The 24,354-nt window shown below is 32.7% G+C and overlaps 3 protein-coding genes across 8 annotated transcripts; all 3 read left to right on the forward strand.

Annotated features, from left to right (window-relative positions):
* Positions 1 to 102: 102 nt before the first annotated feature.
* LOC148613018 (uncharacterized) lies at positions 103 to 5,406 on the forward strand. 5 transcript variants are annotated; one of them, XR_015924543.1, is made up of 7 exons: positions 109 to 359; positions 1,012 to 1,107; positions 1,593 to 1,709; positions 2,458 to 3,279; positions 3,706 to 3,828; positions 4,379 to 4,669; positions 5,259 to 5,406. XR_015924543.1 is itself a non-coding variant. In XM_088595001.1 (6 exons), exons 1-5 carry the CDS (start codon positions 140 to 142, stop codon positions 3,799 to 3,801), a joined length of 1,215 nt encoding a protein of 404 aa, XP_088451127.1. In that variant the 5' UTR covers positions 103 to 139; the 3' UTR covers positions 3,802 to 3,828; positions 4,379 to 5,406. The 5 variants fall into 5 exon arrangements, 4 of the variants coding, with proteins under 4 accessions (XP_088451127.1, XP_088451128.1, XP_088451126.1 ...); XM_088595001.1 differs by having other exon boundaries at positions 103 to 359; positions 2,458 to 3,143; positions 4,379 to 5,406; XM_088595002.1 differs by lacking the exon at positions 4,379 to 4,669 and having other exon boundaries at positions 104 to 359; positions 2,458 to 3,143.
* A 1,392-nt stretch (positions 5,407 to 6,798) lies between these two features.
* LOC148613019 (uncharacterized) lies at positions 6,799 to 16,336 on the forward strand. The gene is made up of 8 exons (XM_088595003.1): positions 6,799 to 6,966; positions 8,031 to 8,208; positions 9,050 to 9,156; positions 9,765 to 9,887; positions 10,154 to 10,309; positions 10,891 to 11,009; positions 15,774 to 15,870; positions 16,149 to 16,336. Exons 1-8 carry the CDS (start codon positions 6,918 to 6,920, stop codon positions 16,172 to 16,174), a joined length of 855 nt encoding a protein of 284 aa, XP_088451129.1. The 5' UTR covers positions 6,799 to 6,917; the 3' UTR covers positions 16,175 to 16,336.
* A 129-nt stretch (positions 16,337 to 16,465) lies between these two features.
* On the forward strand, positions 16,466 to 21,250 carry LOC148613020 (uncharacterized). 2 transcript variants are annotated; one of them, XM_088594996.1, is made up of 6 exons: positions 16,466 to 16,660; positions 17,326 to 17,445; positions 17,861 to 18,001; positions 18,323 to 19,366; positions 20,160 to 20,291; positions 20,725 to 21,093. In XM_088594996.1, the coding sequence occupies exons 1-6, from the start codon at positions 16,648 to 16,650 to the stop codon at positions 20,913 to 20,915; spliced, it is 1,641 nt and encodes a 546-aa protein (XP_088451122.1). In that variant the 5' UTR covers positions 16,466 to 16,647; the 3' UTR covers positions 20,916 to 21,093. The 2 variants fall into 2 exon arrangements, with proteins under 2 accessions (XP_088451122.1, XP_088451123.1); XM_088594997.1 differs by having other exon boundaries at positions 16,467 to 16,660; positions 20,952 to 21,250.
* The last annotated feature ends 3,104 nt before the right edge of the window (positions 21,251 to 24,354 follow it).

A 24,354-nucleotide genomic window follows, 5' to 3' on the forward strand; every position in this document is an offset into this window, starting at 1 on the left:
GTCGATTGTTCTTTGTGGTTAAAAACGCTACTGTTTCAATAGATTGACAATTTAAGTCTAAATACTTTTATTCGATGTATTACATCATAGGTAAATGTCAGTTGTACGCTATATAAACAGGATTCAAAACCTGCTGAATATGGATAAAATGATCAATTTATTTTTAATAGCTATTGTGGAAGAGGATGACAGTTCGAGTGTAGTTGGACTGGCAGTTGGACTGACTCTTCTTTTTATAATCATAATCATAATAATTGTCGTTATAATATGGTATTTTATGAAACGACGAAAAAGACAGAAACTACAAAATGAAATTAAATATAACATCAGTTCATTCAAAAGGAAATTAAAAGTGAGAGGTAATTAGAAATTCTGTATTAATTGTAAAAATATTCATATTGAGACTGTTTAAAATGTTTTATTGCCAATGGATAAAATAAAAGCAAATAAATTGAACTTACGATCATCTAAATCGTGGACGATTTTCATGTTTAGTTCATGAAAGTTGTAACAGAAAATTCAACTTCGTATAATGGTTTCAAATGAAACCGTTTGTAACTATTGCCCAACTTCACAAAAAAATATTCGACAAAGATACCCTAGTTTATAATCATAATAAATGTCGTTATAATATGGTATTTTATGAAACGACAAAAAAGACAGAAACTAGAACAATGGAATTAAATATAACATCAGTTCATTCAAAAGGAAATTTAAAGTGAGAGGTAATTAGAAATTCTGTATTAATTGTAAAAAATATTCATATTGAAACTGTTTAAAATGTTTTATTGCCAATGGATAGAATAAAAGCTAATGAATTGAACTTACAATCATCTAAATCGTGGACGATTTTCATGTTTAGTTCTGGAAAGTCGTAACAGAAAATTCAACTTCGTATAATGGTTTCAAATGAAACCGTTTGTAACTATTGCCCAACTTCACAAAAAAATATTCGACAAAGGTACCCTAGTTTTGTGTCCTCAATAATTTTATTTGTTTTTTTTATTATAGATGCAGATGATAAACATCCGTTGAGTGAAACATCACTAGGTTCTGAAAGCTATCCTAAAGAGATATCAAAGCATAAAAAGCGGACACCTAGTTCAGGCATGTATAGGGTTGTTTATTGTTATAAGTTCTATACGCTCGTGTTTGACGCTGGAATTATGGCACACCACTGCTGGTTCGAACATCCTCCCGTTATACTATTCATAGCAATTTAAGGAATAAATATACATCAAATTGCCTCAAAGTCAGGAAAAACTGCCGTTTTTGTATGGTATTACAGTTTTAGTTTCCGAGTTCATTAGATCTTTAGTATTGAAAACTACGGAAGAAGCATATTATATGCATTAGTGCATCGTTTTTTATAACTTTTTATTGTAGTTTCAAATCATGCAACTTTGTTTTAGTTGAGTTTTTTTCCATTTATTTTAGAAGAGTTCATTAATATTTGACAGGAAATCAAATTTAAACCTGGGTTTATATATCTACAATGATTTGAAACAAATATTTTTCACGGTTTTAAGAGTTCAATTATTCTTCATGCATTGCGGTATTTTGTAACTTTTTTACTTCAAATATATCTTCAGTGGGAGAAGTATTTTTTCCAACACACTCGAAAGGAGGCCAAAATAGAGGCAACAAATCTAAATACCCAACAGACGATAAAAGCTCAGTGCGACGGTCAGCAGACACCTTACAAGCAGGTTTATGTTTCATACACATTAATTGCTGTTTATTTAATAATAACAACATATCAATGGTAAATTGAAATGTGTCAATGATTGATTCATTTTCGAGTTAAACAATTTTAAGCAATCAAAATAACACAATTTTTATATTTCTTTTTCGCATTATTATAATGTAGTGTCGGACGAATTCGTTGAAAGTAATTTAAGTAGCACTCCAGCTAAGAATCATGCAAAATGTGATTCATGGGTAAAAAGCCTACATATTTTTATTTCTGATATTGTGTTTGAATTGACATAGTAGACAGAAATTAACATTCGGTTTCTCATTTACCCCGTGTTCGTAGGAAATTATATAGAATGCACTGTAGATTTCAAAATTAAGGGAGATAACTCTGTAAATGACATTCAAAAATAACAGAATCTATTGGATTTTCAATGTTGATTATCACCTAAGAGCAGACAGATTTGTATGAATAATTACACATTGCATAATATAGACCCATAAAACAACATAATTTAAAAAATAAAATTATGTATTTTTTTTTGGGGGGGGGTGTATCACATTTTTCAGATTTTGCATGATTTTTACAAAGACAGGTACATGATTTGTGTTACCTTTTCTGTTTTCTTTTGAAGACCAGAAGAATCAAATCAATCATAGGTAAACCTGTAAGTGACTAAGTCACATGTCTTAACATACATAACAATAAAGTCAGAAGAATAATCAGTTTAAGCGACTTTACTTTCACAATATCGCTTACAGATTTATACATGCAACGAACAAGCACATCTCTAGATGTCTTACCTAGTAGAAAACAAACTAGATCAGGACGGTATGGCCGGAGTTTAAAGCATGAACAAAGTCTACCAGATTTAGCTGAGTACACTACCCCCACCAATAGTAGACCTCCTTCGAGACTCAGTGGTGTGTATGATGCATCAGCAACATCAACAAGGATGTTTAAACTCAGAAAAAGTATGTCTCTAGAAACCATGCAGAGACGTACAAAAGACGAATATCCAACAATAAAACATTTCCAGTCTGATAGTAAAGTTAACGAAAGTCATCAGAAATATTTCAACTACCCAATTCAAAAGCGTAAAACAAGTCGCAATTCAAATGTTACAAAAGTCGCGAAAACATCTGTCCTTGGGCATACACATGAGGCATTGAAAACGCATAAAACAACGGAACAGAAAGGCAAAAAACTAAAACCTTATGTGACGTTACCTCGTTACTTTCGACCTCAAAGACAAGATAGTTTTGAAGAACCATTTTTCCATAAAGGACCAGAGAGGCCAACCATTGTTAATAACCATCTTAATAAATTTAACGAATCAATGCTACAAAGAAAGTACCCCGTAAATATCAGACGGACTCTTTCGAGAAAGGAAATCAGCCAGAAGAAGAAAAACTTATGGAAGTCACCATATATATTGACACCAAAAGTGAGTGGGTTCTTTCGAATGAAAAAATCCAAATTTATAAAGGCTCCTAAAATTAAACCATATGAGTTTAACTTCAACAACAAGGACACTTATGAATCCCGAAGATTTGCAACTAGTGATTACGAAATTATGAACGGTAAATATTGTTGGTTTGATTACATCCGTTAATGGTCTTAATCAGAAGAAGCATTAATGTTAGGATGTGAAAAAAAAGTCTCTTAGAAACGACATAAAACTAAACATTAGAATCCTGATCAAAGTGCATTCTTCTTTGACAAACATTCGTACTATCATAGAATACAGGTACCACTGAAGCAATTGATTTCTCTGGGGTATCATTCAACGGTGAATCTGCATAAATATCTTTCATTTGTCTTAAATCACAGCTGACGAAAATTAAGTAAATTTTAATTTTAATTTACTCATGTATATTGTAAACATCCGTGAAATGTAAACAAACCAATGTTGTTTTACCATTTATTCCTATTTCATAGAATGATTATTACACAAAGTTGACGACTTTAAAATGTCAATTTCTATTTATGATTATCATTTACAACAGAATCAGACGACGAAGATGTTTTTATTGAAGACCGTGCGAGATATCCACATAATACTCATTATTCCTTCAACAGACACCAAAGGGATTTGCATTTGAAAAGGTCAAGAAAACTGCCGAATGAAGGTAATTTTATCTTTAGGAGATAGATCCAGGGTAGGGACATAACTCTTGAAATAAATGATATGCTTGTACGTATTCAATTTCACCAAAGCTTATCATGCTTTCATTTGAAACAGAATGCCCAGTCTAAGTTACTTAGATACTTACATGAGATTGAGGTAAAATGCTGAATACAAACGTTCAAATGATTTGTAAGTTGTCTCCCTATCCTAGGGCTACCTTCCTAAGCAAATTATGATTAACGTATAATGAGAAGACTTTGAGCATGGCATTTTCCATGAACATTTAAATGAAGGGTTATAACAAAATCACCGATCTGATCAAATTTAAATGAAAGGCGTGTTAAACCAGGTTTTACGACACGCTAAACTTCCCGCTTCCATTACGGGTCATTGTGGAAATCGTTTAATGTGCAATCACTTGATCATAAGATGACAAAACAACTTTCAAACAGAAATAAAACACGTAAAAATACTTTAGAATTAACAACTTGTATTAAATAAGGATAACAACAAAATTACCGATTAATAATCCATTTATATTGTATAAATAGATATTACATATCTCGGAACAGCTGGTACTGCAATGGCCTTGACTTGGTACAGACGTTTCAAGTGATATGTTAAGTTTTACAGCACGATAAACCTGCGACGAGAATATTCCTGTGGTGATTAAATTTAGGTTACAGACCACCAATTCAACCAATGAGCATTTGGAACGTACGCAAAAATAGTCCTACGCAGAAATAACCCCTGTTCCTCATAGTGCTGTGAAAAAAGTTCTCATCTCATTTAAAAAATTTAAACAGTTTCTGAAAGGAAAAACATTTCTGTACATTTTATAGGTAATTTTGCTTCTTGTGATGTGAAGCCTAATCTCCATAATGATTTCTAATTATACCCCTATCTTGTGAAAACACTGGGATTTCCCATGCTATTTATAGACACTTCACTTCCGGTGACCAGTACTGCACTGCAAGTCTGCTAACCCCACATGCCATTCTGAGGATTGTGAGCTGACATGTGTAGAATCATGCTGATATATAGTCCTCTGCAGGTTAAAGTTAAGGTTAAGTCCAGAGAAGCCATTGAATATTGTGAAATTAGCATAGAAGCCTATGGGAAGTGGAATTAGTGGTTTCTAGCCTAAATAGTATGTGTATGCTATTGCGTCATAATCGGTAAATAAGCGGTCACATCAACATTAAGAGCAATCACTACTCATTATTTTAGGAGAAACTGAGTATTTTTTCAATCTTGGACTGATATATGAAAAAGGAGCTTGGTGAGATACTTTTTTTCGACGAATTTCGGGATATTTTTATACATGTATATCGCTACGAAACACGTAGCAATATGTTGAATGACCTAGAAACCTGGCTCTTAAAGGTTTGGACAATTTTGCTATAAATGTACACATTGAATATATTTCAGATTCTGGTGTGTCTGCTGGAGATTCTATATCATCGGAAGATGCTAAATATCCTATACCTGATATTATGACGGGGTTTTAGATATTTACCATAACATGTGCTACATTGACAATAACTTTGTATAACTAGTAATAAATATTGTTGTCATATTTTGTTTTACTGTCAAATTTGCCTTCCCATTTATAACATTATCCATACCCATGTCATTCGATTGAAAAGAAAAGGGTAAAGAATAAAAACAAAATCGGATGTAATTTCGTCTTGATAATCTGAGTGGTAAAATGCAAAGAACATACACATATGATTCGGGTTACACGTTCGACGACAGACTTTCTTTTCCTCTATTTCAAACCGCTGTAGACAAGCCTTTCGAAATTCTCGGATATTATTCAAATCAAACGTCGTTTGACAATTGGATAACGTCGAGTAAAAGCATTTACATTTTCCCGACTTTGAAAGATTCTTGCATTTTCTTAGAGGGCTGACTGCAGTGTATAAAGCGAATTTCGACCCTGTTCGGACAAAATGGATAAACCAAAACTAACAGAATACAAAATACTATTCAGAAACCGATATTACTATGGAAGGAAACTGGGTAAACATAGATCAAGTGAAAAATACTGAACCAGTAAACTTCGACAATGCTTTCTTTTTTTACTAAGTTTTAGATAATGGGAATGTATCAATATTGTTTCTCTGAGATTTCTATCGCACCGATACATTTGGTCTGTGCACCTATTTTATTTAATGCTGTATGGGCTGCCCAAAAGCTTCATGTTTAATTTCTGTGTTTTTCTCAGTTTCTGAAAACGCTTAGACATGTTTTGCCAATATTCTCCACGTTTTGTTTTGTATTACTTTTTGTTTGTTTGTTTATTGTTTTGCTTACTCCATATAAAACTCAAATCCAACAGGCCTTAATCTGGATACTAAACTGAAAATATTTCAACATGAGCAGGGTAGGGATATCGGTGTGCGATGAAGAGGACTTTTTACGCATTATCTACCTAGTAAGGGTCATGAACTCACATTCCCCCGGTATCAATTTTCATGGTTTACGCGTTACTACCGATCCCTGCACAAAAATTCCAAATGAAATTAAAAAGGCATTCAAGGAAAATATGTCTTATATGATAAAAAAATATACGAATTAACAGTTTTCTGAAAAAGAACGGGAATGGAGATGTTAACGGATTTTTTTTCCAAGTAGTTGGTTACTATGTGGACAAGTTGTATTGTCATTCTATTACACTAATGTGCAGATAAAGGTTTAAATGTACGTTTGTAAGGTATTCATTACACGATAAAATTTGAATTTATAATAGAAAGTTAAAAGGGGGTTTAGTTTTTTACACGTACCGTGGCTCTTATCCTCCTATTTGACATTTATTTGCAACAGAATAAAAACTTGAAACAGTAACTTAAAAGGAGAAATCAGACGTAACGAAATGACAATGAAAGTATAATAAAGTGCTAAATGAGCTATTTAACTGTATTCAATAGAAATCAAACAATAGGATATTTAATTTAAAAACAAAAACAATAGCTTAATTTATGGGTGTAACTAAGCGAAATAAAATGGAATTAAAATGGCGACCTGAATACATAACGTAGAATCAATATAATATGGAACCTGTGTGAAGCAAGATGATTACTGACTATGATAATATTTGTATCAATATTGGTCTTCGTATCCCTTTTCGTCAAAGGTAAGATATTTCAGTTTTATGTTCCTGGTCAAAACTCATTACTTAGGTTTTGATTTATTTATGACATAGCTCACTCTCCTTTTACTTCTTTATTATTCATACAGCGATTTATAAATTTCTATAAAAAGTTTACCTTTAGTTTATATGCTGTTATGTAATTTATTTATTTCTTTGTTTTAGCAATTTCATTTTTTGTTTTTTGTTTTTCTCCATTGGATTGTTTTGTTTTTTGATGTTGTTGTATGTTATATGTTTTTAAAAACTCAAGCATTACATGAAACTTACATTGCCAGCCTCAGGAAGGTCAACTATGAAATGCATGGCCAGATAGTTGCAGTCGTTCAAAATTATCTTTTTTCATTTGTTTTAAGTGCCAGCCTCAGGAAGGTCAACTGTGAAAGGCATGGCCAGATAGTTGTAGTCGTTCAAAATTATCTTCTTTTATTTGTTTTAAGTAGCATATAATATCCATATACTGCCAATGGTAGAGTTGATTCGTGTTTTATAAAAACCTGTCCAACAAAAAATGTATATCAGTCTACATATGCTATATTTTTACATGATGATAATTTTTTCTCTATATTGCATCTGTATTTTGGAGAAATCATTCAGTCATCTCCTACAAAAAATCAACAAAATTAAACCTAATCAAGATCGATAACTCTTGCAAAGTGCTGATTTCATGTACAAACTATATATTTATTATCTAAATAAATGAGGCAAAAACAAAACAAAACAAAAATAAAATAAATAAATAAAATAAAAAAACGGAAAAACAAACAAACAAACAAACAAACAAACACAAAGAAAAGTAACGAAATGAAAAACTTTGACTAAGACTAGTTATTTGATCAAAAACATGAAATCAAAGTGAGTTCGATGGGTTTTTAACATGAATCAGTTCTGTCTAATTTTATAATGACTTAATGACTGCTATTTACAATGTATTAGGTAAATATTAAGCATAATTAAGATAATTGTCAATTAACATAATATTTCAATAAATCGCAATTAACATATGCTATTTAGTTTTTTTCTGCTTGCTACGGTATTTTAATTTTCAGGTGAAACGTGTACATTTAATTCTGGTCTAATTGGGACATGGAAGAGCAGTAACTATGGCACCGTTACAATTACATCGTCATCTGTCACTTTAGCAAAACATACATTTAACCTTGGAGGTCAGTCCACTAATACTGTGTATAGCTGTAACTCAACAAGTGGGTTGACCTATGTTGTCAGGTAAAGTTATTCTCAATTTTTTGCACATCATGTATTTTGGTTGCCTCAGTTAAGTCCGTTAAGACAGGCAGTGCCCAAGTTATGTTAATGTTCAAGACCCACAAACGATTTTCCGTGTGGCAGTCTTCATACCACTGCACTTATATCATATTTCTATTGTTTTCGTTTTGTGCACCAAAGGAAATAATATAAAGAATAGCCTGTAAAAAATAGTGTATCAATGCACAGATAACTGTTTCCTAAATTTCAACCAAAACCGAAAATGACGTGTTCTTGCTTGGCCAACCATATCCTCTCTATGAATTATTCACAGGGTCGATTACATATGACATAACTTATACAAACGATAAAGTCACAATGTAATACCTATGATTTGCATTATGATAGGTTTTGGTGAATATATTATTGAACTTCACCAACAGAATGCAACTTTGTTATGAATCATATAAGAAAATATATAGCTTACATTGGACGTGTGCTTGCGTTGGCTGAATACTATGACATTTTTAACAATCCTATTGAAAGCATGACCGAACGTACGCGAATAACCGCATAAGATCAATAATCATCGTTTTAATACATCCATGGAATGCACGTAGCTTCCGGATTGTAGATGAAAGCTTTAACTTACTTAAATATTATATATAGGACTTAAAGATATGAATACCAGAAATCCAACAGAAAAAAAAACCTTATCCAGGGATAAAACTAGACACACACACACAAAACAAATTGAAATAACACGCAGAAAGAAAGAAACAAAACAAAATGAGCAACCCTCTTTCCACTAAAAACCAATATCTAAACCTTATAATTTATCATTATTTCTTTCTATCTCCAGGTCAGACACTGCATTTGTTTCACTTGATAATAAAAATGGATATGCTTTTATCTGTATGGCTTTTACTCAGGTCAACAGTAATTCCTATTACTTCTATATGAATTCAGGTAAACTTTGCTGATACTGAATTGGTACAATAATTACTTAATCATCAGTTTTAATTGAACATCTTCTTAGTGTGAGAAAATGATTATATTTTATTATAATTGCACTTAACTCTTTAACTTTCTTTTCCAAACTATATTCTAGGTACTTAATAATCTTTGTTGTGTATGTCTGTTTTCCATGTCTGGTCTTTGTCCCTGGATTACATTATTTTGATTACCGCTATAACCTTTGTTCCCTTGATTTCTCTCTGATTACCGCTAAAACATTGGTTCCCTTGATTACGCTTTGATTACCGCTATAACCTTGGTTCCATTGATTACTCTTTGACTACCGCTATAACCTTGGTTCCCTTGATTACTCTTTGTGATTATAAAGTTAAACTTATTCCCTAAGTAAAATGTTTAACACTATAACATAATTCAAATATTCCTTTATTACAAAATGAAAGATAAATGCACTTGTACCAATGTAAGACATAATATTGATGTAATCAAGTAACGTAGAAACATACTATTTGCGTATTTTGCAAAGTTAGTACTGTTTCATAAAATGTTTTCAAATATTTAACATAACTGTTATCATATTTCACATGTTACAACCTTTGCAGCCGCAAATTCAGTATTCGGAGGAGAACGCATTAGTTTCTGGGAAACTAACACTGCCCCGTCCTATTCCCAGGCTTGTTCGGAAACTGCTCCGGCTGGAGAGTTTACAAGTTTGGTAAAAGATGGCAAGTGCTTTAATTCGTAGTTGTAAACACCTTTTCATATTTTTACATTAATGGTGCAAAATAACAAGACGTCTAATGAAAAGTAAATTATACAATATTTTTTTATTTTTTGTTTTTGTTTGTTTTTGCTTTATGATGTTCATATAATTTTTGATTGTTGAATAATTCTTGTTAGGTGTTGTTAATGAAAGCTTTAGTCAATGATTAATACCATTGATCTGATATTACATTTCGGTTTCTTTACAAATGTGTTTGTATTTATTTAGGATCTGAAAGTTCTGCTAAAACAAATTGCATGAGTACATTATTCGGCGACTTTACATACTCATGTTCCGGATCTACGGGTCAAATCACCGTGTGTACAGACAGACAGACGCTCGTCTTCAACTCATCTCTTTGTTCGTCCCCTTATATGTTTTCAAGTAAGATAAAGTAGCTTAAATTTAAGTCGAGTGAATGATATTTTTTTTATGTATGAAATTTTCCAGTAAAACCAGAAAATTTGATGGCAATGGGCGAGTAAATAAATCAAACTTTTATCTTACTTTATATCGGCCATTTCATTTAACATACATTTCAAACGAAGTACTTAGATCACAAAATAAAGTGTGAACCTCTACCAGAAAAAATCCTTTATTTCAATTATTACATTCCATTACCATATTAGGTCACATTATTTTAAAAGCATTTCTTAACTTTAACGATTTCTCATCATTAGAGCTAAAAATACTTAGCTTCACTAAGTATAAACTATACATGCCTTTCCCTTATTTCATTTTGATTATATTCAACGAATGAAGTATCCTCGTTCTTACACACTGACTATCACAATATTTACTTGTAGTAATTTTCATTTACTCTGAAAAAAAAACTGCCTTGACTTGCTTGCTCGCAGTTTTCATAAACAATTAACAATTTTTCCTCATACAAAAACCCAATCGGATATGGAGCTACTAGTGGTTGCGGCTTGTATATCATTGAATCATTGTTGTCTGAATTTTAGATGACGGAAATTTAGGCTGTATATCGTCTATAACAGATGGACCTACTTCTTATGCTGGGTTATATAACTACGACGCTTCGGCTGCCAATGAACTCACTACATTTCAGTTCACATGTATTGTAAGTAAATGAAAAATATATATTTGTATAAATTATGTCATGCTGGTAAACTTAATTATTCCAGTGTGAAATGTGCAACTATGAGAAAGAAAAACATTGGTAACTTAACGCAAATCGTTAGATATGACTGAACTGTTAAGTATTTTTATTATTTTATTAATTGAACAAGTGTGGACACAGACTGGTATTGCCCGAGGGGCAAGTATGGACTCAGACTGGTATTGCCCGAAGAGCAAATTTGAACATACATACGTTTTGTCTCGAATATGTTTGGATAGTCTTGAAAACTCCTCCATTTATTGATATCAATAATTGAAATATGCGTATGTTGATAAATATCCATTAACATATGTTACCAAATATCTACTTACATCAATAAATGGGGAACAAATTCCACAACGGTTTGTCATAACCATAAGACAAGTCATATACATATAACAATGCTTCTTTCTTGAAGGTGTACGTGCATGGATGTGTTGAACTTGATATTTCATGTCAAGGATTGACCATTTCACTTTATGTACGTTAGCGTGGTAAAATTCTGGACTCTCATTTTTTTTTTAAAATAACAGATACCAACAGTGTGGTATCTGTCAGTTACATGGATGGCCCTAATTTGAAAGCGGTAGGGGTCATAAACTCAAAATTAAATAGGAGCATGCATTAATTTATAGTTAGTAAAATCATATCAAAATTTCATAACAATCGATCAATTATAACTAAAGTCATCGCACGAAAACCAAGTAAATATGGACGACGACGACACCAACGCCGCCGACGATAACGCCGCTGTCAGCACCATACCAATATACGATTTTTTTTACATATATGAAGTCTTTTTTTTACATTAGTCCTAGTAAAGTTTTCCCACTTACAATCATGTACTCAACAGAAAATGTTAAAACATTTTTATGAATCAAAATTACAATACCAGTATATGAAGGACTTTAAGGCTAAATCCATCGATACAGGTTCACAGTTAACACTTCAAAATCAATACTTCAACTAGATCTTGTATCAAACAATTTTATCAACTTCTAAATAGCCAGAAAATTTTTTTCCTATACTATAGTACTTGCTTGCAGCTGTATAAAATATATCCAGAGGCACTGCCAGTATTATTTGCTTTCAGAACCAACATAACTCATATGCACATTCAGTACTTCACAACACTGTCATTAACTTTAGAATCTCTATTTCATTAAATCCTATAAATCTCTTGCACAATTTAACAAAACTTAGTTATTTTTACGTGTGTAGTATTTATGTCTTGATACTTAATAAAATCCCCACCCTATTAATAAATGTACAAGTATGAATGTGACTAAATTTACATTTTTATGTACATATACAAATTTACTTTATTGGCATGAAGTCATAAACTAAAAATGGTTTATTGTCGGTTCATGCAGTCTGACATATACATTTATAGAAAAACTAAAAATCGTTGGAGCTCCTCCGGAGTGTACTTTTACATGTACATAATGTCTATATGTATAATGTAGAGTCCCCGGAACTTCATTTTACAGTAATGGGCAGGCAATTGGACTACCCCAACTCAACAGATTTCTCAGTGTCATGTGTTTTGCAACAAAATAGCTTGCTAGACAATCTCTAGCACTGCTGGAGTAATATATAGGCAATCTATTAGGCCTAAAATATGTTATCTTTCCGGTCACCGACCCTTCTTAGGACCCCCTACCCAAAGGAGTTTTATTTGTTATGTGGACAAGCTGAGTTTTTATTAGTTAATAATTATGTTTTCCATTACATTTCATTTCTTTAAATTTGATATGTTCTCTACAGTGGTCTGAATTACTATACACTTCATTGCATTTTGCATTTACTTCACATTGTGCCTACAATCTGCTCACTGGCTGTTAGTGGTTAAATTATACTTAGGGGTTAGATGTCATAAATTTTCCACTCGTGAGTAGTATTTTATTTTGGTATAAATACTCAGAGGTATGTACAGAATTCAATGTGGAATTAGAAGGTCACGATGTACATATTTGAAAGCAGTATAGCCAGCAGATAAGGTATTTATAATGTTCATTTTTCCATAAACTTTTTATTTTTCGTACTGGCATTTTGCATTTTGCACGTTTCATTTAAATTTTTTATTATTTTGATTTTGAATATCATTGAGTCAGTTTAATTGATTTGATGCTAAGGTACCTTGTTATAGCGAGTACTTATAACGAACTTTAATGATCATTTTGTGTAGTATTATAGTTAATTGTGGGTATTACATTTAACTACTTGATTGTTTAGTTGTGCTCTATTTATGTGTTCAATCTATTTTGAACCTGCAAATACAATCTGATTGATGTTATTTGTTTGAATATTTGCAATAATGCTCTATAATTTGCATATATTTGATAATTACATTGTTTCGTATGCGTATTTATATGTCTCTTTGTTCTTATTTTGTAGATCTTTTCAATGTCTTCTGAATCAGAATTAAAAGCAATTCCATATTCATTTCTTTGGGCAATTAATTGCTATCGAGCCCCACTTGGTCACAAAAATTTTGAAAAATAATTATAAAGTCTACCGATTGTCTTTCAGAAAAAAAAGTAGAAAATAGAGCCATAGACTTTTTTCTATCCTAGATGGAAAAATAAAGAGAAATATTGGTTGTTTATATTTAATTTCGATTGTAAACACACGTGAGTGTGCTCTTGGTCGTGGGTAATACCTTTTGGGATTCGGCACTTGAATCAATTTTTTTTTGTTTTGACTACCACCGTCAAAACAAAAACAAATTTCTCAAGAGCAGAATCCCAAAAGGGATTAGGCCGTGGACTAAGTCTATTTTTGCATATTTGGTTCATTGTATTGTAAGTTTGGTGTCACTATGACTTATTCTATTTAAAAAAATAAATAAAAATAAATCCCTACCTACCGACCGGACAAAATTTTAGAATGGTGTTCGGAAACATAACATTATTTTTTCGGCCTTGGAGATTTCTCCTCAATTGACTGGCGTGCACCATTAAGTTGACCTACCTTTCTGTCTTACATGCGCTTGGAGGTGTTAAATTTTATCCCAAAAAGTATTTTACTGGGTCAAAGATTCAGCAAATGCTGTAGGCTTTACAATATATTGCGTACAGATTACAAATCGGAACACTAGATCAACATTAAATCACGTGATAATGCATTTAATGAATTGAACGAATGAAGGCGGTCACATGACAACTAATTTCCCCGAATACACCATGACCCACATTCACGGGTATGACTATGTCCGGGGACTGTGTAAACGCTTCAATGCGTTACACCATCCTTGAGAGACCCCGAATGATAGCCAAGGGCGTTAAGAAACCCCTCTGCCCGTCATGTATTACAATTATCACATATGAGTGCAAACCGGGTCTAACAATATTGAGTATATATGTTAGCACGGAAACGAAAATTAAACCAAGTATTGGAACCGTCAGCTAATGACCAGATTCACTCATATCGTGGAAATAATTGGCTAACACTGTGTTACGGAAATTGTTTGGGGATTTTAGTGGTTTATGTCCACAAAGACAGTCGAATTATCAGCTCAAAGATGTCCTATCTTTATAAACATGCACGTTTTTGTAATTATAATGTGTCCATTTGTTGAATATTTCACGAATGTATATTATGTATATTGCGTATATTAAAATCATGAAAACAACTATACCTCAAACAGCAACTTTCTTGTCAATTGTCCACCAAACAATTCACCTTGCTTCTAAAACGTTCTTCTTTTAACGTGCATTCTTCCGTTTTTCGAACTTTTGTTTTAACTACACTATTTCTCTACTGTGGCACAATTCATTTTTAAGTCGCTAATTTTAAGATCGACGTCTTGCACTCGTAATTTCAGTACTTTATATTAGCATATGATTTGCATAAGTATATATTAATACTCCAGAGCGTCATAGTTCTTGTTTCATATGAGATAAAAATGGGCCTCTTAAATATTATACGCGTGTGTTTCTTGCTTGTATGATGACTGGAAGTATACACGAAATGATTGGTTGGCATGGAATATTTCCCAGTATCCGATTCTGGCACAGGGGCTCGTTATAAGACTATATAGGTCATTTACATGGTAGGGGCCATATTTATAAATATTCATTGCCAGATGTTTAATCTCGTTCCTAATCTGGGTCTTTAGTCAATATCATAAGCGACCCAAAGATCGCTAAAATGTACCTCTTTTAAAAGTATCATACACATGTCTATGTGTGTTTTATTTTCTTTTCGTTTTTTGTAAGGGGCTCGTTACAATTGACTATATAGGTCAATATACATTGTTAGTGTACCGATATCTGTATAAAGCCATTGCTAGTTGTTTACTTCGGTTCCGGGTAACCAGTTATTTTTGATTGAACACGTTCGGATCATCACGGTTACGAAAGAGTAAACATATCAAGAGAACCAAGATTCTTGAGGGAGTCATTCGAATTTAGAGAAAATCGCATTCGTGTCATTTCGGATGTTGAAAGTAAGCCAAAATCAGTGGCAGAGAAAATTTGACCAATAGGACATTGAAGACTTTAGTCTTTGATAAATTTTTCAGTGGCTTTACATTGACTATAAATAAAATTAAATGAAACCGTCTCAATCAACTTTGATACCTATCTCTGTAAACCTTGATCTACTAAGATCACGAAAAAATATATTGAATCACTGAATCAACCAACATTCTTCAAATATCAATTTGAGTAGTTTTTTGTTGAATTTGTGTAATGGTTCGTAGGACGTTATTTTCATTTTCAGACTGTTACAACTTCGGGGTCAAATGTCATTGTTGTAGCCGAAGCAAAACGATGCGAAGGGAGTTCCAGTACCGTGTCGTTCACTTTGACAGCCTATAGTAAGGAAGTTGTTTGATAAATGAGTATTGTAACTTATACTCAACTATTTAGTAAGCGATGATTAGTAATGCAGGTGCTAATATTGTTTTTTGTTTTAAATAAATAATTTTGGCCCATCCAATTTCTTCAATATATAACTATATAATACCATTTTCTTAAACTGTAACAGAAAATTCCATGGTTCACAACTCATAACCAGTACTTTTCTGTCATATACAATTTATATCTATTGCAAATATGAAATAAAGTAATTAATATTAATTTCATTTTTTTTCAGACACTTGTCGTAAGTACAGTACTTAATTAATAGAATTATGGTGCATGTTGGATAAGTTAAATATGTTTTGTGTGTATTTTTATGCTAATTGTATCGTAATACCAATTATATAATTAAATAAATATAAATATATTTTGAGCTGTGATATTTGTTTAAAAAACGAATGCTTTAGAACACCATAATTGCTAATTGGTAGCCTTAGTTTTTGTAATGGCATATGACAAACCAATTACTATTATTCAAACTGGGAATTACTTAATATCACAATAGAATGTTATCATTCACTTTTACCTGAACAATTAGTTTTGTTTTTACTTGCTTTTTAGCAATCCCGGAGGACTCCGAAGTTAATGTTCTACCTATAGTCCTAGGTGTAATATTTGGGCTGATATTCCTGATTTTACTTGCCCTCCTTATATACTATTGTTGTAAGAAAAAGAAGAAGAGAGACAAACAAAAAGCAAAGTTAGAGCATAATCTTAAGATATTTGAAAAGAAGATGGCAATGGATGGTGAGGCCATAGATTTATACTCATCACATACTATTACAAATTTTCATTGGTTCAGGAGCAGTAAGCTGACACTGTTTGATTATAAACCATATTTACCTCTTCTAATTTTGCCGATTTAAAGGATTCACAAATTCACATATTCTGCATTAGTCAATTTAAGGTTGCATTAATCTAAAAGTTTATTTGATAAAAAATCCCAGTCTTGGGTTTCGATAAATCTTATGTTCACTGGTTCATAACACTCACTACAATAGGTGTTTAACTTCTACCGAGCAGATATTATTTTGTATATGAAACATGTATTATCAAATTGATAAAATATAATTATAGTAGCTAAATGCAATCGATATTATGATTCACGGGACACTCAAAAGAGATATTGACCGAAGATATTGATAGATTTTGTGTATATGATATAGCAAATACCTATATGCTATTAGATACATTGTATTTGACTAAGGAATATTGACTCTTGACTTTGATAATTTTTGCCACAGAAAACAATGGTACTTGTATAGTGATTATAATCAGCCGACATCAGTACAGCAATATCAGTTGTAATCAAAATCAGCGTGCAAAATCACAGACGTGTCGGAAACACATTGTTTAAATGGAAACACTAATTCGAATGTAATAACAACATGAACAATGTTGATATGTTGCAGAATTTGATGATGACCACCCATTAAATGAAGCATCCTTAGTTCCAGACTATCCACAGAATGGTTATCCCATGCCATTACCACTAAAGAGTCCCAAATCAAAGCGATACTCCATTCCTAAAGGTATTTTTAAACCCAATTTGTTCATCATCGTTGTCCAGCAACCCATGGTACATTCAATATTGTACGACAAGATAAGATAAGATAATACTTTATTGCAGAAGCACATTAACGAATTAGCAGTTATACCATAAATCATTTATGGTAAATCTTATGAACGTAAAGGAGTAACAATGATTTCTTTATTTCACGATGTCCTCAAAACGATTTATTCTTACGATATGGAAAGTAAATATTTTTAAAACATAGAATCAAAGAGGAAAGGAAAATGAATTTATGAAAAGGTATTTTTCGATTCAAGTTGCTTGACTCTTCATATCAATCTTATTTTTCTCTCCTTTTATCTTACCTCACACTTTCTTTATTTGAGAAATAAAATGTGAAGAAAAAAATTATTATCTACATAGAAAAGTAACAGTTTCAGATGCTGGAATTCAAACAGAAAGGTCATATGGTTCTGGACTCGAGTTGAATACTGGTCCACAGACTGGTAGGTCATATGGCGGTATTGCTCAGCAATCGTTTCATGGTTCAAACAGAAGCCTGTCTACGGCCAGAGGTAAATGTATTAATTCTTATTTGAATTTGAACCAAAAAAAAACAAACAAACAAAAAACAAACAAAAACAAAACAAAACAAAACAAAACAAAACAAAACACAGATATTCATGATCTGAGTTACCTTCGAACCAGATAATTGTAAATGTATGTGCGACATGGAATCGAGATACGAATCAAAACAAGAAAGAAAAAGTAATCATTTTGAAATGCAAATTCTTATTAGTGTGGCTTTATTAACCACGCACTTGAAAACCCAAAAAATCATATTGGTATTATGTGAATTTGTAAGAATAATTTTCATAAGAAACAATGTTTTGCAGAATCTGAAGACCCTATGACTAATGCTGACCAACCTAAGTCAATGATTTCAACTTCAAACAAGGCTCTTCAAAACAAAGTAGTCAACTCCGTTCAGGCTAAACCAGATTTCCCTACGGAGCCTCAATATTTACCATGGCCTTGGAGAACGGCAAACAGGGCAATGAAAAATAATCCGGTTTCTGCAAAGTCGAGTTTCCGTTCGAAACAGATGGTCGATCTCGGAGAGTACACGATAAAAAATTATGGCATTAAATATGATGATACATTAACAAATGTTAGTCAGCATCCACCACTTCGTCGTCCACTCACAAGAGCAAGCTCCGTACTGGACATGTCAAGACCAAAAACAGGAATGCTGAAAATCAAGAAGAGCTTTTCTACAGAACACCTCAATAGAGCCAAGACATCGTTGGGTGGTTACCCTAGCAATACAGCAACATTAAGTAGATCAGTATCGCAAAGAGATGTGTATCAACCATTTCGAAATGGTCAATATCATGAACCACCTATGTCAAAGCCAAGCGCTCCTTCAAGAAGAGCATCTGTTGCTTCCATTAAAAACATATTGAAGAGAAGCAATGCTCGAGCACTGAAAACAATAAACGAATCGCCAAGAAGATTACCATCACCTTTCAGAACAAAAAGGAAGCCTCCTCTTCCGACATATATGCGCCCGATTACTCGGTCTAAAACAACGCTACCTACTACTTTAAAGAAAGCAAACAATGTATATGGAAATCGTCCATCGACTGCAGTGGTGAAACAGCAAAAGCGATCAATGCTTCACACCAAGCTGAAGCAATATGCTATGGAGAAACAGCAACCGACGATCCGGCGAAAGAAGTACAGGAAAAAGAAGTCGTCGTGGAAATCGCCATTTTCATTACCGTCCTCATTACAGTCTCAGCCAATTTCTCTCAAGAGTTTTACAAGAAGTAAAAATGCCAAAATAGAGCCATTAAAGTCGTCAAGAACGGTATCAAAACTAAACGATAGTTTAACCTCTAGGGATTTTGTTACGACAGATCCTGATATTACATCAGGTAAGACAGAAACAAGAGTTTAAAAACATCAATTTCATATTAACTGTTTCATGTTTCATGGTCGTCATCATGAACTCGTTATCGTGGATCATTACTGTGTATCCATCAGCACCATGAAAACTGATTTATTCAACGGGTCATAGTTTTACTTTCCTCGTTCGTCTACCCCGGACTTGACTTTTTATGAGCAATTCGGCGGGTGTTTCTAGAAAAACAGTGGACGCCTAACTTACCGGTGCACCTGGTCCATGCTCCCAGTTTTAAGTGGAGTCCGAGTTGCTCATTTACTTTTGTTACTTTGTATGTATGATTTTAGTTACTTTATGTTCTTTGTTGTGTATGTCTGTTTTCCATGTCTGGTCTTTGTCCCTGGATTACATTCTTTCGATTACCGCTATAACCTTGGTTCCCTTGATTACTCTTTAACTTGACCTCTTGACCTCGTTCTCATTTGCTTTATCCGCTTATTCTCCTACTCTGATACATTTTTTAACAGAACGTTTGATACATTTTATTTTGTATTATATTGATATATGAGATATTCACTCTGATGGTTAAATATTCTGATGAATGCCTAACATTTAACAGTAGTAAAACCACTAAACAGAGTTCTTTTTTTATATGTAGGTATATTTTCCGAATCAGTAAATAGCATGAAGCTATCAACCTCTGATAGCAATTTTAACCAGATTTTAACCTTCAAAATAAAATCATCAACTCATTTCATACCAACAAAATGTTCGACGTCATGAACTGCTTTATATATCTATTTTGATTTTCGCCATTGTTACAGACTCCAACGGAGAAAATTTCATGGATGCTGAGATATCAAAACTGCCTTCTATTGGTCAAAATAAAAAACCACAGTTAGTGACGTCAATGAGGGAGAAAGCATATAAGACGATAGACAAAAAGGTGTCAGAAGGTATGATGAAGGAATATAAATAACATCCAAAGGTTAAAACATTAAAACATCAAATGACGCAAAAAAAAGATATATATTTAATGAAATGAAAAGATTCCTTACACAGCGAATGCAAATATAAAATGAGTAATTTTCATTCAATACAAATGTCAAATATAAAATCAAAGTAAAGAAACAAATGTGTCAAGTACGCCATCATAACAAAACATATTAGAGTGTATGTTTGTTTCTCCAATAGCTTACCATAATCACCTCTCGACTTTAAGTGTTGCTCGAAGTTACCTTTTATTGTATGAAATTTGTAGTAGTTGGCATGGTACTGTAGTTATAAAAATATTGTAACTCTATGAATAATTAAAGTTCTACAAATTCGTGATCAGCCCGATTTCATTTAAGGATGGAAAACTACAAAAGTTGTTTTCCAATATTTCAGATTCTGGTATATCTACCGATGAATCCCCCACAGCTGAAAAAGTACGATCAACAAATATCGAAGACAATATGATGTTCCGCGTTTCAGAGGTTATAGAAAAGGGCAAATTCAAGGTCGTCACTCCTCGGTCTTTTTCAACTCCGAAGAAAAAATATGTACCCTTTCACTTGCCAGAATACCTAAGGTCTTAGAATAGGAGTTAATTTAGGATTTTGATAAAATTTCAGATTCAGGGATTTCAGCTGATGATGATGCGTCTTCAAACGACGATACACGGTTTCCTCTTCCCGACATTGTTGAAGGTCTTCAAGGGAGACAACCAGGACAGCTTAAACCGCCTCCAAGAAGAAAACCGTGGCATTGATACATTCATGTTTACCCGTTATTGATTATTATATAGCTGTAACTTGGGTGAATTTCAAGTGGTTTTTTTTATTAATATATATTCAGTTGTAAAATTCGCTTTTCCTAATATATTTTAGTATATATTTATATATTTAGAAAAATAAAGATCGTACAGGATTGATTTTTTTTAATTCCTCGTACATCATGTAATAAAGAGGTTGTCATTATATTTCCAACAAAATCTGTTCATTTGAGAATGCTTTTCGTTTACAAAAGATATGTATAAGTTACACAGTGAAAAAACTGCAAGAAAATGTCCTTGCACTTTTCACGGTATAATGCAACTATAAAACAACGTTAAATCATTTTAATTGAAAACTGATTCAATTTGTGGATGATCTAAAGTTTGAAGTTCTAAGTACCACATAAAAGTTTAATTAACCTGCTTCAAATAGAAATACACTTAAATACGGAACATTCGATGATTTTTTTTTACCATTGGCAACTAACTTGTATGAACAAGGCAAATCATTAATAAACCGATGCAAAGCTAACAAGAATAGTCATTATAAAACATGTCGAATTGTCATAAAAAAAAACATCATCGAACGAACACTAATATGCAACATGCTTTTTTGTGGAACATTTAAAAAAAATACCATTAATCAGCAAATGTTTTTTCTCAATGTTGATGCTGTCTTAATTTAAATTAAGTTACTACTCTGAGGACGCATAATTAAATACAGTTATCGATAGATAGCTTGGTCAAGCTGCTGTTTGTTGGCTATCATTACATATAGTATTTATTTTTAATGCATTTACGCAAATACATGTGCATATTGTCTTTTGTCAAAAATATAAAGATGCCAACATAAAAATCATAAAGAAAACATGAAAGAATTGAATGTGTAACTAATTACTCTAATAAATATGGTTTAAAGAAAGGTCCATTATCGTTAGTTGCATTATTATCGATATTATCCATTGTGATGTTTTCGTTGTCCGATTAGGCCTTTTTGGTGGTCCAAGTTGTATTTTTTTTGTCGAAAAAGTAATCAAGGGAGCAAAGGTTATAGCGGTAATCAAAAGAATGTGATCCAGGAACAAAGACCAGACATGGAAAACAGACATACACAACAAAGAACATAAAGTAACTAAAATCATACATACAAAATAACAAAAGCAAATGAGCAACTCGGACTCCACTAAAAACTGGGAGCATAGACCAGGTGCACCGGTAGGGTCAGCGTCCTCTGCTTTCTAGAAACACCCGACACGTTGAATAAATCAGTTTTCATGGTGCAGATGGATACACCATAACGATCCACGAGTTGATGATGACGACCATAAAACTTCTGCAGTGATGACTTCAATCATGTAACAACATAACCCTGTTCCATAAGCCTATTTGTTAGAATTCTAGCGCGATACAAAAAGTCTGCATAGTATCGGCAAACTCTGGCATAATGTATGAGTTGTGATATGAACACTCCATACGCTGGTGCTGAAGTGATGTTGCCACAGATGAAAGGAAAATTGACAATTCTGAATGAAAAGTCATCATGTTTGTCGTAAAATTTGGTCAATAGTTTTCCTTTGCCATCGATTTCTAAGTGTAGGTCAAGATATGAGGCCGACTTCACAGTGTCTGTAGTATCCTTTATCTCAAGTTCTTTGGGGTAGATGCAATGTATCAAATCCCCGAAATTAGGATTGTTTAAAGATAATACGTCATCTATATAGCGGAAACTGAGATTACAGGATCTAGCCAAACGAAATTCTTTCTTTCGGATAAGATCAGCTATAAAGTCAGCCTCATAAGAGTGAAGGAATAGTTCAGCAATTAAAGGAGCACAATTTGTTCCCACTCGAATTCCGACCGTTTGTTTAAAAACACGGCCACCACACTGGACAAATATGTTGTCGATTAAAAATTCCAGCATTTTGTAAACTTCCTCTGTATACTTGAAAGCAGATTTGGAATTATTCCTTACAAAATATGAGGAATCTCTACCAAGAACTATATATTTGTATCTAGGTGTAACATATTGTGGAAAAACAGCGATGTATAATGTTTTTAAGTCGGGATTTTAACTGAGTATGGCAAATAGAAGTATACATTGTTGAAAAATCATAGGTTTTAATGCTATTATATTCAGATAATAGTCTTGAACTGATTTTCTCCAAAAGATCTTTCGAATTTTTCAGGATCCACATTGAATTAATACCACTACGGGAGTAACAAGTGTTGTGGTAGGACTTTGACAGTTGTGAATATAGAAGTTAAAAGTTTTGAAAGAGGTTTGGTGGTACATTTTGCAGATCCAGATATGAAACGTTGTTTGTATGGATGCTTGTGGAGTTTAGGAATCCAGTACATAGACGGTAAATCACAACCATCATCCTTGGTAGGGAGACGGTTCGAATGGTCTTGGCCTGAGTTGTTTTGCACCCACCAAATTCTTAACTAAATTATAGTAAATGTCCTTCTTTATTGTGGGGTACAATATTACGTAAAATCGTATATAAATGTAATGAAATTTTTGCATTTTTGCAAAGAATAAAACAATTAAAATATTAACACGCAAAAAAGGTAAAAAGGAAGAAAAAAAGTGCGTTTTTTAAAATAAGATGATAGTAACATTTTGGCAGTACTGAATAACATTTTCATAGTTAATGAGCAAACACCGAGACGTGCTTTGAAGCAGTACTTGAAATGGGACAATGTCACGTGTGTCTACTTTGCCTTTTTAAGAGTAGGATTTGGACAGGTTGAAATACACTTATTTCTTATTGTTAAAATACACCATATCTATCCCTCATGAGAATAATTCAATGCATGTATTGCCTGCAAAGTCTCTCCTGGAAGAACATAAAACATCTCGATTTCTCTGATATTATCATAAAAAACTTGTGTTCAAATATCAATGGTATGCTTTTTATCTATTGAAAGGGTATATTGAAATTAAAGAATCGAATTATATCACTTAGATCCAATATTAGTATCAGCTATGTACAATCGCACACCTCAAGAGGTCTGTCATGCACAATTGGTGCACAAAAAGCAACTGAAGTTCCTACTCCCGTGGAAAACATATTCACAAGTTATTTACTCTGGCAAGACTTCATTGTATTTCTTTTTAAAATAATAAGAATATTTCAGGTATTCTAAGAGTAGTCATTTATACTGAAGTTACCTCCATAATATGTAGATTTTTTTATCAGCGGAAGAAATCAGCCTATTAAGGAATTGTTACAATAATTTATTGTTTTCTTTATTTTGAA

The sequence above is a fragment of the Perna viridis genome, chromosome 7 (genome assembly GCF_037379345.1).
Source record: "Perna viridis isolate PV_CMFRI_1.1 ecotype Kerala chromosome 7, ASM3737934v1, whole genome shotgun sequence".
NCBI lineage: Eukaryota > Metazoa > Mollusca > Bivalvia > Mytilida > Mytilidae > Perna > Perna viridis.

Bases quoted from the DNA above. Each gene is read 5' to 3' on its own strand.
- LOC148613020 (XM_088594996.1), top strand. The intron at 17,446-17,860 runs GTATTTTTAAAC...GAAAAGTAACAG, and splicing joins GCGATACTCCATTCCTAAAG to TTTCAGATGCTGGAATTCAA. The intron at 18,002-18,322 runs GTAAATGTATTA...AATGTTTTGCAG, and splicing joins AAGCCTGTCTACGGCCAGAG to AATCTGAAGACCCTATGACT.
- LOC148613019 (XM_088595003.1), top strand. From the start codon at position 6,918: ATGATAATATTTGTATCAATATTGGTCTTCGTATCCCTTTTCGTCAAA. The intron at 8,209-9,049 runs GTAAAGTTATTC...TTCTATCTCCAG, and splicing joins GGGTTGACCTATGTTGTCAG to GTCAGACACTGCATTTGTTT. The intron at 11,010-15,773 runs GTAAGTAAATGA...TTTCATTTTCAG, and splicing joins CATTTCAGTTCACATGTATT to ACTGTTACAACTTCGGGGTC.
- LOC148613018 (XM_088594998.1), top strand. From the start codon at position 140: ATGGATAAAATGATCAATTTATTTTTAATAGCTATTGTGGAAGAGGAT. The intron at 360-1,011 runs GTAATTAGAAAT...TTTTTATTATAG, and splicing joins AAGGAAATTAAAAGTGAGAG to ATGCAGATGATAAACATCCG. The intron at 1,108-1,592 runs GCATGTATAGGG...ATATATCTTCAG, and splicing joins AAAGCGGACACCTAGTTCAG to TGGGAGAAGTATTTTTTCCA.